Source organism: Scyliorhinus torazame, chromosome 8, assembly GCF_047496885.1.
Source record: "Scyliorhinus torazame isolate Kashiwa2021f chromosome 8, sScyTor2.1, whole genome shotgun sequence".
Classification (NCBI taxonomy): domain Eukaryota; kingdom Metazoa; phylum Chordata; class Chondrichthyes; order Carcharhiniformes; family Scyliorhinidae; genus Scyliorhinus; species Scyliorhinus torazame.
This window is the reverse complement of record NC_092714.1, coordinates 51,741,702-51,755,844: the sequence shown is the minus strand read 5'-3', so window position 1 is coordinate 51,755,844 and position 14,143 is coordinate 51,741,702. Positions and strand designations below refer to the sequence as shown.

The 14,143-nt window shown below is 50.8% G+C and overlaps 1 protein-coding gene across 1 annotated transcript in view; it reads right to left on the bottom strand.

Moving 5' to 3' along the window:
* Positions 1 to 9,407: 9,407 nt before the first annotated feature.
* Positions 9,408 to 14,143, bottom strand: part of LOC140428737 (NXPE family member 3-like) — a 29,887-nt gene continuing 25,151 nt past the window's right edge. Inside the window, exon 5 of the mRNA XM_072515454.1 lies at positions 9,408 to 10,448. Coding sequence (XP_072371555.1) covers positions 9,895 to 10,448 — 554 coding nt within the window. The 3' untranslated portion in view covers positions 9,408 to 9,894. The remainder of the gene's footprint in view (positions 10,449 to 14,143) is intronic.

The following is a 14,143-nucleotide window of genomic DNA, read 5'->3' as shown; positions in this document are numbered from 1 at the left end:
TTCAAAGATCAGGGGCGCGATTCTCCACTCCCACGCCGGTTGGGAAAATCGCCTGGGCCGCCAAAATTTCCGGGGACACCGGTCCGACGCCCTCCCGCGATTCTCCCAAGCGGCGGGAATGGCCTGGTCGAGTTTCGCGGGCCGCAGGCCGGAGAATCGCCGGAGACACCCAAAATGGCGATTCTCCGGCACCCCCGCTATTCTGAGGCCCGGATGGGCCGAGCGGCCAGGCCAAAACGGCGGGTTCCCCCCGGCGTCGTCCACACCTGGTCGCTGCAGTCGTGGGCGGTGTGTGAACGCTGGGGGGGGCGGCCTGTGGGGGGGAGGGGGGATCCTGCACCGGGCTTCACCTGGAAAGTGGGGTGGCCCGCGATCGGTGCCCACCGGTCGTCGGGCCGTCCTCTCTGAAGGAGGACCTCCTTCCATCCGCGGCCCCGCAAGATCCGTCCCCCATCTTTTTGCGGGGCGGACTTAGAGAGGACGGCAACCACGCATGCGCGGATGACGCCCGTTATGCGCCGCCGGCCGCATCATCTATGCGGCGCCGCTTTTACACGGGCGACAAGGCCTCGCGCGGGTAGATGACGCGGCCCCGATACTGGCCCATTGTCAGGGCCTGAATCGGTCGAGACCGAGGCCGTTCCGCGCTGTCGTGAACCTCGATGGCGTTCACGACGGCGCGGCCACTTCGGCGTGGGAGTGGAGAATCCCGCCCCAGAATCCTGATTTTCACACTCTCTCCCATGTCAATTTGTTTGTGAGCGTGATCTATGTCCCAAAGTCTTGCTCTCTCCCTTGCCGCTAATGTCCTGCTCGGCGGGAAACCTGCCACTGTTTGGAATCTTACCTCGCACAAAGGTTGTGGTGGTTGAAGGTCGATCATCTCAGTCCCAGGACACCACTGCAGGCATTCTTCAGCGTGTGTCCTGGGCGGCGTGGTGGCGCAGTGGTTATCACTGCTGCCTCACAGCTCCAGGGCCACGAGTTCCATTCCGGCTGGTGCAGACTCAATGAGCCGAATGGCCTCCTTCTGCACTGTAAATTCTATTATTCCATTATCTTTAGCTGCTTCATACATAAATGTTCCTTCCATCATAAGGTCAGAAGTGGGGATGTTCACTGATAACTGCACAATGTTCAGCATAATTTGCAACTCCTCAGACACTGAAGCAGTCCATGTCCATATGCATCAAGACCAGGACAACATTCAGACTTGGGCTGAAAAGTGGCAAATAACATTTGTGCCACAAAGATGCCAGGCAGTGGCCATCTCCAACAAGCAAAGATCTATTGCCTCTTTGCATTCAATGATGTGAAGATGCCGGCGTTGAACTAGGTGGGCACAGTAATAAGTCTTACAACACCAGGCTAAAGTCCAACAGGTTTATTTGGAATCACGAGCTTTCGGAGCGCAGCTCCTTCATCAGGTGGCAACGGCTCCGGCCCTACAGGTGTCAGATCCAGAACTCTCTTTTGCACTAGGAGTAATTGCCACAGATTCAACAATTGCAACGGTACTTCTGCAAGAATGCCATGGAAGATTCGGACCGGTGGCCTATGCTTCCCAGTTCCTAAACCCTGTAGAACAGGGATTCTTGGTATGTGAACAACACCTTGCAGTTTCTGGGCAGTACAACATTTTGCCTATATCATTGGACTCAATCCCCCAACTATATTAACAGAGCACACCCCTATCCAACTGCTACTGGGTGGATGGATGACAAAGCCGTGAGCCAGAACCATCTTGCACACTGGACCCAAATGCTCCAAGTCTGTGAAATTACAGTAAAACAGACCAAATTGCTCACCTTTTTAGCTGACAACCTGAGCTATGATGGAGAACCCCATGAGTGCCAGATAGTGGCAACAAATGATCCTAAGGGACCATTTGTGCAAAAAACAAAAGGTGGGGGGGGGGGGGGGGGGGGGGCAAGGAAGGCACAGTAGCCCTTAAATATCCTTGTAGATGTGTCCTCTATGATGGAGGATGGGAATAGGAAGACAAGGGGCGGGATTCTCCGACCCCCCGCCAGGTCAGAGAATGCCAGGGGGCGGTGTGAATCCTGCCCCCGCTGGCTGCCGAATTCTCCGGCACCGGAGAATTGGGGGGGGGGCGGGAATCGCGCCGCGCTGGTCGGCGGCCACTGGCAGCAGCCTCCCGGCGATTCTCCGGCCCGCAATGGGCCGAAGTCCCGCCCGTTCTATGTAGGTGCCGCCGGCGTAAATTGGAGTAGGTCCCTTACCGGCGGGACTTGGCGGCGCGTGCGGGATCCGGGGTCCTCGGGAGGGGGGGGTGCGGAGTAATCTGGCCCCGGGGGGTGCCCCCACAGTGGCCTGATCCGCGATTGGGGCCCACTGATCCGCAGGCGGGCCTGTGCCGTGGGGGCACTCTATTCCTCCGCGCCGGCCGTGTAAGCCTCCGCGATGGCCGGCGCGAAGGTGATCCCACCCCCCCCGCGCATGCGCGGGGATGACGCCAGCAGCCGCTGACGCTCCTATGCATGCGCGGACCTGCGCCGGCGGAGTCCCTTCGGCCCCGGCTGGCACGGCGCCAAAGGCCTTCCACACCGGCCGGCAGGGCGCAAAACACTCCGGGGCGGGCCTAGCCCCTGAAGGTGCGGAGGATTCCGCACCTTCGAGGCGGCCCGATGCTGGCGTGGTTCACGCTACTCCGTCCCGCCGGGACCCCCCGCCCCGCCGGGTATGGGAGAATGCCGCCCATCCTGTGGGATATATGCAGAGGAGAACCAAGGTCAACCCCTGGTGGAGTTAGCTTTAAAACGACCCAACAAAATGAGCGCTCAGGCTGCTGAAGGAGTAGCTGTAGCCTACGTGGCCAGCCACTCTGATACATCCCCCCACCCGCAGACATATATTTGGACAGTTTATATGTCCACATCAGTTTGACCGACTTTCTGCCACTGTGGTGAGCGAGAGGAATTGTCTCTGCAGATGGTAAACTCCTACCGTCTGCACCCCCGCTGAAGTAAATTTTCCAAACTGCTCAAGGAGAGGAATATGGGACTCTACAGGCCAGGGCGCAGCACAGATCGTTCCTAGTCAGGAATGTATGAGCAGATGAATGACCAAGCTGGGTGCCCTAGAAGGGCAACTCCTGATTAACAAACAAATAAATGCCGTCGCTGTCAGCCAGACAAAGATTGAGGATCTTACACAGGCTCAGAGCAACAGGAAGGAACACACCCGTCTCCGACAGTAGGTGGAGGGATTAATTACAGTTGAAGAACAGGCTTATCCTTCAAGACAGACGGTACGTGGTGCCAACATGGGACCATATTCAAATTATATATCAGTGCCACGATTCCCAAAGTCATCCAGGGGCAGAAGCAACGGCTGAACGGATTTAAGGGCTAATGGTTATGTTGGTGGCCAGGTATAGATAAATACATAAAGCACTATGTCGATAACTGTATTGTATGTGCACAAAATTACCCCAACACATGTGCACTAAGGGAGAGTTGAGACATACACAGCCAATATGAAGGCCCTTGGACAAACTTACAAGTCGATTATGCCAACCCTTTATCACCTTGAACAGGAGGGTATTAATACATTTTAGTCATAGCCGACACTTTCAGCAAATGGGTCAAAGCATTCCATACCCAGACCAACATGGACAAAATAACAACAATTAGTCTAACACAAAAATTATTCAGTAGATGGGGGCTCCCACATAGCATAGAATGAGATCAGAGCATCATTTCACAGCTCAAGTAATGCAAGACGTTATGATGTTGTTCAGAATCCACCTGGAATATAGTGTTACCCTTTGCGTTGATGCTGGTATGGAATACGGTAGCAAGTTCTATTGAATTGAACTGCCTGCCCTGATGACCAGACACCCCATGATGGGAATCGTAGAATCATAGAATTTACAGTGCAGAAGGAGGCCATTCAGCCCATCGAGTCTGCACCGGCCCTTGGAAAGGGCACCCTACTTAAGCCCATGCCTCCACCTTATCCCCGTAACCCCACCTAACCTTTTGGACACTAAGGGGCAATTTATCATGGCCAATTCACCTAACCTGCACATCTTTGGACTGTGGGAGGAAACCAGTGCACCCAGAAGAAACCCACGCAGGCACAGGAAGAATGTACAAACTCCAGTTACCCAAGGTCAGAATTGAACCCGCGTCCCTGGTGCTGAGAGGCAGCAGTGCTAACCACTGTGCCAACATGCCGCCCAAGGTTGAGAGGAGAGTGGATAGAGGTATTCAAAAAGCTCCAGGGCATATTGTCCTTTCCCGATTGGTCTTATTTCATCTTGTTTCGTCCACTTTTGTCTCTTCTCGTCTTTTCACCACAGCAAAGGAGTTTATTTTTTTCTTCTCAGTCAATTCAATTCATCTTAGAGCACAGCTTCCATGTCTGCGAAGCTCTGTCTGCTAACAGCTACCAACCTTTCCAAATTTACGAAGAATAAAAGAAATTGACCACAAATCTTCTTATCCTAAGAAGCAGCAAATTTAACATGGGTACATGACCACATAACCCGCTCGCGACTCTGAAATTTTGGGATAAACCCCTCAAAGAAAAGCATCCAGTCAGGCTCGACTTTCTTTATATCTGACACAATTGACATACAAAAATAAGAAGGGAAAGTGGGAAAATTGATTTTTTTTAATGGTTTTGGAGGAAAACTTGGCAGTTAAACACGGACCACCAGTACTTGGCATGACCAGAGGAAATCTCCACAAGCAGAGGAGGGATGGAGGGATGTTTCAGGTATTGATTAAGAATAATTACAGATGTGGTCGCGAGCATCATGACAGTTGTCATCGCAAGCTGGGTAACTGGGATACAGCCTTCGAAGGAGCCAACTGGGCAGGAACTTGCCTACCCCGGATATATATGGTTTACCCCACCAACACGGGCAAAGTGAGGATGGTACCTTATGGGCATAAGCCAATAAAAGGGTAACATTCGGATGTAGCAACCAGCGGGCAATGTGTAGGAAGGCAAATGGGGGCTCAGACTCCTGTTATCTAGAGCGTAAAGCCACAGGCAATTGGTGGAGATTCTCCAATCACGGGTGCACGGAGCTAGGGTGTCTCACTACCGGCCCAGAAAAGGGGTTGGAATTAGGACAATGATGCCCCGGAAAGGTCATACAAGGGAAACACATCCTGTATGAAATAAGGAATGGGCTGAGGGCAACTATAAGTTCACCCTTCCCCACTTGTCCTGAAGCCAAACCGGGTGGCCAAAACGGGTTGGTCCTGAAACACACTGGCAAACTATTATGATAACATTAACTACAAATTGGCAGCTGTGGTGGTGAACTTAGCTGGGACTCAAATGCCAGAGTGATGCCCTCCCCAACTAGAGAATCTATACCTCCACTTATCCCACAGCTTGCTGGGAAGTGTTATTGAAAATATGGAAAGATGTGTCATTTGAAACATGGACGTCTGGCAATATCTGGTCTGAGAGAAACATGAGAGGATACAGGGAAAGATCCCACAAAGGGTTAACTGCAGCTGCAAAGAGCAGCATTGTAAAATGCAGATATCCTTGGTCAAGCAGGCTTAGCAAACACACAAGATTTTGTTTGAAGGTAAAAACAATGGTTCACACTTTCATTGAAATTAACTATCTTAGTAAGCAGCTGGAAAGGAAAGGATGAGGTTCAGTGGAATTTTTAGTATAGGGGGACTTCTAAGAATAGTGGTGAGTTTTCAACAACAGATGGGAAATGGGAATTGGTGAGAGTAAAGACAGACCCAAATCAAAAGAACACAGAAGGAGAGACTTAATGAATGACATAGCAACAGCGTAGAAAGGGTGCAGAGGAGATTCACAAGGATTTGCTTGGGCTGGTGCGTTTCAGCTATGAAGAGAGGCTGTCCAAACTGAGGTTGTTTTCCTTGGAGCAGAGATGACTGAGGGGTGTCGGGGGAAGAGGGGGGGTGGGACGACACCTGATTGATGTGTCCAAAATTATGAAGGACATGAGGTAGAAATGAAGAAATGCAGGGTATCTACCGTCAAAGCCCTCAGTTTGACTTATTTGGGTGACAAATTTGACAAGAGACAATGATGACATCAAGCAAGACAGATCAAATATTTTCCTCAGCAGCAGAAAATACTTTTGTTTTTAAAACGATCCGAGGAGTGGTGAGTATGTTCTCTCAGCCTTCAGAAGTCCCCATTAGGTCGAGGTTGAGGAGAGGTCTAGGGTCTTTTTGTAAATTGTGTAATGCTAAGAATTTACGTTGTGCCGTTATAGTATTCTTTCCATGGCATAGTATTGTTGTGACTATGTTTTATTGACTTGAGTTTGGCTGAACTTATTCTTGAATAAATTATTTTTAAATTAACTTTGACTAGTCTCTCTCTCTCATCGTCCATCCTGGTGAGTCACGAAAAAGGCAGAAGTTAATTCCGGGGTACAGAACCATAAAGGGTGCAAACACTTCATAAACGCTCACTCAAGGGGGTCTACTGGTCAGGAATAAACAGTGGTGTCTCCCTCTCTCTCTCTTGTGAAGCTGTCCCAGTGTGGCACCTCTAGGTTGTATTTCAGTCTCTGCAGGAGCAGACATCCACAGTTATCAGTGGCACCCAAGACCAGTCTGTGTGGAGTAAAAGAACCTTCCACAGGGTAAATATTTCTTCATTTCTACCCTATGTTCTTCATCATTTTGGGCACATCAATCAGGTCCCCCCCCCCCCCCCCCCCTCCTCAGCCATCACTGGCCATGGGCACGGACACCAAATCACAACCCCACATTCCCTCACTACCCCTGCCTCCCCCCCCCCATAACCTGCTTTCTCCCCATAACCCCTGATCCCCTTATTAATTAAGAACCTATCTACCTCTGTCTTAAAGGCACTCAGTAATTTGGCCTCCACAGCCTTCTGTGGCAAAGAGTTCCACAGATTCACCACTCCCTAGCTGAAGAAATTCCTCCTCATCTCTGTTTTGAAGGATAGTCCCTTTAGTCTGAGATTGTGTCCTCTGCTTCTAGTTTTTCCTATAAGTGGAAATATCCTCTCCATGGTCCACTCTATCCAGGCCTCGATTGGCCTCAATGTGCAGGCCAAACAGTTGTTTGGCCTGCCTAGCTGTTAATCGGAAGAGATGTTAGCGTATGGTTTAAAGTGTTGAGTCGGGTGGAAATTTGGAAGATACCTTTTGTTTGAAACTTTGGTTTGGAAACTTTAATCTAGACTAATAAGGTTCCTTGTTACATAACGAAAGCACGGTCTGAGGTAACAATGGGTTTAAGTATCAATGGGAGAACCTGAAGAAACAAAGTTACGGAAAGTTGTCGAGTTGGCGGTTCTAGCCGAGTGAACAATGGTGAGGACTTGAGAAGTTTAATTTATATTTAGCACTTGGAGAAATCGGTTGGTGTCATTTGAGGCAAAATGGAAACCCACATTATAATAATGGACAAGGTCTGAAAACCTAAAGATTAATTCTAATGTTTGGGAACTCAACACATTTTAATCATTTCACAATGAATACTGACACAAGAACCAGAAGTGAAAGTAAATTAACATGCTGTGGTTGGAAACATTTCTTGAATTTTTAGTAATCTTCAGCGAAATTTGCATTAGATGTTGACGAAAGTGAGTGGGGGGTTTTAAAGTATGAAATACATATTTTAGAGCAATAAACGGCTTTGGAATAGGTCAAGTTAAGATCTAAAATATTTAAGGATTCAGGTTTAAGGTCTTATTTAATTTGTTGACTACCAAGCAATCAGGATGAGAGGATTTTTCTTTGGATTGAGAGGTATTTTGAAAATACTGGAGATCTGGGAGATATTATGGAGGGAGAAATAGGTTCCGTTTGTAATGTGTGTGGTTTGAAGCTCAGTTTTCGATGAGATAGGATGTGAACAGTTTGGTTCAATCTAAACCATTGATCCAGTGGGAGGTGGAATTGGTGACAAGAGTATGGATATTTTGGGCAATGTGAAGGAAATGGCTTCAGTCTTCCCAATGTTAGGGGTCATAATTTGAGGGGAAGGGGCAAACCTTTAATGGCTGAGCGGAGGAGAAATTTCTTCACCCAGAGAGTGGTGAATTTGTGGAATTCGCTACCATAACAAGTAGTTGAGACCAAAACGTTGTGCAATTTCAAGAAGGAATTAGCTATCGCTCTTGGGGATAAAGGGAGCAAGGGATATGGGGGGGAAAGCGGGATCAGGGAATTGAACTTGATGATCAGCCATGATCATAATGAATGGCGGAACAGGCTGGAAGGGCCGAATGGCCTCCTCCTGTTTCTATTTTTTTGTTTCTATGTTTAACTGGGGTGACATTTAACTCATCCAGGGTTGATGTCAAATAAGTGGACTGATTCTTCCATCCAGCTTTTCCTTATCTTTCTCTACAGACCCCTTTTGATTTTGAACATCTCTATCCAATCTCCTCTCAACCTTCTCTTTTCCGAGGAGAATACCCCAGCTTCTCCAAACTAACCACATGACTGAAGTTCCTAATCCCTGGAACCATTCTCTTGAATCATTGCTACATCCTCTCTAATGCCTTCACATCCTTCCTGAAGTATGGTGCCCAGAACTGACCTGATTCCATACCTCTATTCGGAAAATCCAGGATCTCATACGCTTAATTAACCACTCTCTCAAACTGGCCCGGCAACGTCAATGTACAGATATACCCACAGGACCCCTCAGGGGACTTGATAGGCTAGATGCTGGAAGGATGTCCCCTCTTAATAATAATAATCTTTATTATTGTCACAAGTAGGCTTACAATAACACTGCAATAGAGTTACTGTGAAAAGCCGCTAGTCGCTACATTCCGGCGCCTGGGGCGTCATTCTCCGCCGACGGGAGTCTCCGTTTTGCCGGCGCCCGGGGGTTTCCCCGACGGCGTGGGGCTGCCCCACAATGGGAAACTCCATTGACCGGCCGGTGTTACGGAGACTCCCGCCGGCCGGTCGGAGCAGAAATGTGGCGGGGCGGGTAGGAGAATTTCGCCCCTGATCCGGAACAGAGGGAGAATTCAGAATATCCAAATTACTTAACAGTGCGGGCAGGATTCTTCCAAAGTGGGGCTATGTCCCCACGCCGACGTAAAAATGCTGGCGTTTCACTCCCCAGTTTCCTGCAAAAAATAGAAGCCATTCACTTACCTGCAGGGGGCCAGCGGGGACCTGGGGAGCATCACGCAGCTTTGGCTGCGGATACGGGCCCCCGCACTTCCGGTTCCGAGTCCGCGCATGGCGGCGGCCTCTAGCAGCCGCGCCGAGGGCCTTGGCGGACTCGACCGCGGGCCAACACACAGAATCTAGGTCCCCCGATCGGCCGCATGCCGTTGCATTGGACCGTCCATAGGACCCCCCCCCGCCGGTGCTCGACCCCCCGCCACCCCCACCAGGTCGGCCGCGGACTGAATCCCGCATTCCATACCACATTAGTTCCGCGCCTTCGGGAACCCGGCCGGTCAGGAGCGGAGTATCGCTGGGAGGGCCTCTGGCAATGGCCCCCCAGCTGCGCGCCGTAATTCGCGGAAGAGTGATTCTCCGGGCCTCAGAGAATCGCCGGAGTGACGCCGGGCCCGATTCGGTCGAGAACTTTGATTCTCCGTCCCCGGATTCTCTGCGGAGAACCCAGCCCCACGGCTTTCAGGGCTAGTGCGAGGAAACTGGAGCACCCAGAGGAAACCCACGCCGACACGGAGAGAACATGCAGATTCCGCACACTCCACACAGACAGTGACCCAGCCAGGAATCGAACCACGGACCCTGGCGCTGTGAAACAACAGTGCTAACCACTGTGCTACTGTGCTGCCCTTATGTGGGGGAGGCTAGAACTAGGAGAACTAGGTGCTAATCTCTTCATTCTGTCACGCAATATAAATCTCCTGATTACCAAATTCAATCTAAAACAGTATTTAACTATTCTTGGATGGACAAACATAAGAAAGAAACACATCTACTTCATTCTTTATAATGACTCGTTCAGGGTGCAGGTTATGTGGCAGATAATGTGCAATGGTCATCTCCCAGGCATCCACAAACGCCACATTGATGCCCTCAAACATCTTTCTCATCACTAAATCAAGTTGGTAGGAATACCAGTCACTATTGTAGAGACTGACATCCCGTGGGAGGGCCTGGACATTGGCCGTCTTTATTACAACCAGTGTGTCTGGACTCCTATCCAGCAATCGCAGGATTGACCTGCGGATATTCTGGAGCCTTCGGATGTACGGTTCCACTGGGAAAGTGTTGAAATGACACCATATGGTGAAGGCTATAACTGTGCTCTTTCCTCCTTTAATCTCATCCAGTTTGTTTGCAAATAATGGCAGATCCTGACTGGAAATGGGGGCGATTCGGATTGGTTTGCCATGGGCGTAATATTCCACTTTGATCTTGTTGTCTATATCCAAAGCGAGGTGAGGGCCGGTTCCTTTTGAATTGCCAAGATCAAACTTCCTCAAACCTAAAACAGAAGATGTTACATCGTTTAGCTTGATTGTGTAGTTAACAGGCATGAAATACTTAGAAACGCAGTACAATAAATTAGAGAGTCTCTAATCTCAGAGTATCTGGATCATCGGCTTCACACCACAATGGGTGTTCAGGTGGGCAACTTAACAGCCAGGTTAAATAATTGAGAAACATTCAGTGGAAGCAGGCAGATAGGATAGTGAACGTGCAAGTAATTGAGGCAAGAGCCAGCAGTTGAGGAAAGAAGCACTGGATAAGTGGGTGAACAGAAGGGCTTAGAACCACCCAGACTGAGGAGCTCTGTGAGCTAGCAAATTCAGAGGCAGGGGAACACTAAGCAATGTGCTGGCAGCTGTAGTGTATTGAAAATTGCATTGTTCATTTTGTCCATGTAAGGCTACCATACACATACAACAGCAGAGGGATTGTAGAAAGGCATAAATGAATCCATGTTTTAACAACACGTGCAGCAGTTCTGAACCTGACTGAAACTTATTATTTTTCCAACAAGAATGGTGAAAAAAAACAGGAAATATTTGCTTTACAAAACATTTCCAAGTTGTTTGCCTATTTTCAGCAAACAACATTGGAAAGTCAGGGAACACATTGAGACTGTTTTGTCAGGAGGCACTCCAATAGCAACAGGTAAGTAGTGGCATTGTCATTGGACTAGCAATCCAGAGGCCCTGGCTAATGCTGTGGAATCCCACCCTGGCACATTGTGAAATGTGAATTCCATGGAATCTTCCGTCTTTGTGACTCCTGATCCACAGCAATGTGGTCGGCTCTGCCATGCCCAGCAAGCCACTCGGTTCAAGGGCAACGAGGGATTGGCAATAAATGCGCAGCCAGCGACCACACCTCCCATCAAATTAAGAGAAAGGGAAAATTCACCAAAATAACCATCCAGTCAAAAAAACAATCATCTCAGATCATTGCACAGCCATTTCTCTTTGCAAGGAACACAGTCCTGGATCGTTGATCAGATATTGTTTTGCTGATCAGTACGGCCTTGTCTATGCCAGTGATCATCTTTTGATGTCCAGCTGGAACGATCAGCGTATTCGAGCTTGGAATTAGAGGATATTTTTGAGACACTGAGCAAAACGACTGCGACTCAGCTCAACAGGCACTCACAACCTATTTCACACCCAAATACAATATGTAAACAATTGTCTTCTGACGCACAAAGCAAGAAGCAAACAAGAGTGACCAATATTGGACATGATTGAGGCAACAAGCAAACCACGTGTGACTTTGGTGATGATGAACATGTTGAAAGGGAAGTCATGGGCGAAATTCTCCCCCAACGGCGCGATGTCCGCCGACTGGCGCCAAACACGGCGCCAATCAGACGGGCATCGCGCCGGCCCAAAGGTGCGGAATGCTCCGCATCTTTGGCGGCCTAGCCCCAACATTGAGGGGCTAGGCCGACGCCGGAGGGATTTCCGCCCCGCCAGCTGGCGGAAATGGCGTTTGTTGCCTCGCCAGCTGGCGCGGAAATGCGGCGCATGCGCGGGAGCGTCAGCGGCCGCTGACAGTTTCCCGGCGCATGCGCGGGAGCGTCAGCGACCGCTGTCAGTTTCCCGCGCATGCGCAGTGGGGAGAGTCTCTTCCGCCTCCGCCATGGTGGAGGCCGTAGCGGAGGCGGAAGGGAAAGAGTGCCCCCACGGCACAGGCCCGCCCGCGGATCGGATCAGATCGCCCCGCGCGCCCCCCCCAGGACCCCGGAGCCCGCCCACGCCACCTGGTCCCGCCGGTAAATACCAGGTTTGATTTACGCCGGCGGGGCAGGCAATTTCTGGGCGGGACTTCGGCCCATCCGGGCCGGAGAATCCAGAGGGGGGGTCCCGCCAACCGGCGCGGCCCTATTCCCGCCCCCGCCCAATCTCCGGTACAGGAGACTTCGGCGGGGGCGGGATTCACGGCGGCCTACGGCCATTCTCCGACCCGGCGGGGGGTCGGAGAATGGTGCCCAAAGTCTGCAAAAAAAAATTGTAGGTAGTCTTTCTAGTCAGTGACACCAAAAAACACTGAAGAAAGACAGAAAGCTGTTCGAGTTAGCAAGATCACCATCGCTCTTGAGCTAATGCATTAGAGTTTCACAGGAATTATCACACTCCAAGCTCAACTCCTGTGAACAGTGTTCATGATCCACCTGCGAGAAAACCAGCTGCAAAGCAACAACAGCTGCCCCATAGCCAAAGCTGCAACAAATCAATGGCACACACCGGACAGTGTCCTGCTACTGGCAAAAGCTTGTGGGCATAGAATCATAGAATCTACAGTGCAGAAGGGGGTCCTTCGGCACATCGAGTCTGCACCAGCCCCTGGAAAGAGAACCCTACCTAAGCCGACACCTCCACTCTATCCCCGCAACCCAGTAACCCCACCCCTTTTTGGATACTAAGGCCAATTTAGCATGGCCAATCCACCTAACCTGCACATCTTTGGATTGTGGGAGGAACCGGAGCACCCGGAGGAAACCCAGGCAGACTCTGGGAGAACGTGCAGACTCTGCACAGACAGTGATCCAAGGTGGGAATCGAACCCGGGACCCTGGAGCTGTGAAGCAACTGTGCTATCCACTGTGCTACCATGCCGCCCATTTCAATCGTTTTGGGCAATGTCCACAGTAGCCACTGGTGGAGAGCGCTGGATGGGGGCTGCTGAGCGTACCGCTGGCATGGGTAACGCCAGCCACCAGTATCCCTGGAAGCAGGTGGGAAGGAGGAGTTTCATGTGGCCTCGTGTTTACTGTCAGCACCTGTCATTGGAGGATCTGCCGGACCGGGCAAGCCGTCAAAGACTCCAGCTGAGCAGGGGGACAGTGAGACATATCTGCCAGATCATGGAGCACCTGGCGCCACGGGGATATAGGGTAGGACACCCGCTCCAAGTGGCCATCAAGGTGACGGTCGTCCTGAACATTTACACAAGGGGTCCTTCCAGGCACCAAGTGGGGACCTGTCCATAATCTCACAGACCTTGGTACACAGGTGCATCCGTGCCATCACAGAGGCCCTATATGCTTGATCTGCACAACACATCAAATTCATTGATATGACAGGCCAATCTTCACAAACTGAAAGGGTTCCACTCGTTGAACGAGTAGTTGGTATTGACCATGTGATACACATCAATCACGTCTGCGCCCGGGCAGTATGCACAACACCTTCATCCTGGCACACACGGCGATTGCTGACTTATTTGAGATGCACCCTGGCTGGGGGGGCTGGCTCCTGGGCGACAGGAGCTATGCACTGCGATGATAGTTGATGACACGTATCCAGAGGTCACAGACCGAAGCAGAGACTCCCTACAACGACGCCCATGCAGCAACCGGGGCATGTTCGAGCAGTACTTCCGGTATATGGACCGCTCTGGATTGGCCCTCCAAAAGAGCGCGAGAGTCTCTCCCATCGTAGCGGCCTGCTGTGTCTTTCACAACATCGCGCATCAGAGGGGCGACGTGCTGGAGGAGGATAATGAACGCTAGACCTCGTGCGACGCAGAGGATACGGGGGAGGGCGAAGATGGGCAGGACACAGCAGGCCGCACAACATGTGCATCTGGATCGGCGCGCATAGGACGCTCTAAGTTCAACGACTCGGGGGCTGGCCATTGGCACGGACATCCCATCCCACCTCCTCCCCGCTCTCCACACCCTCCCATGAACACCCCTCC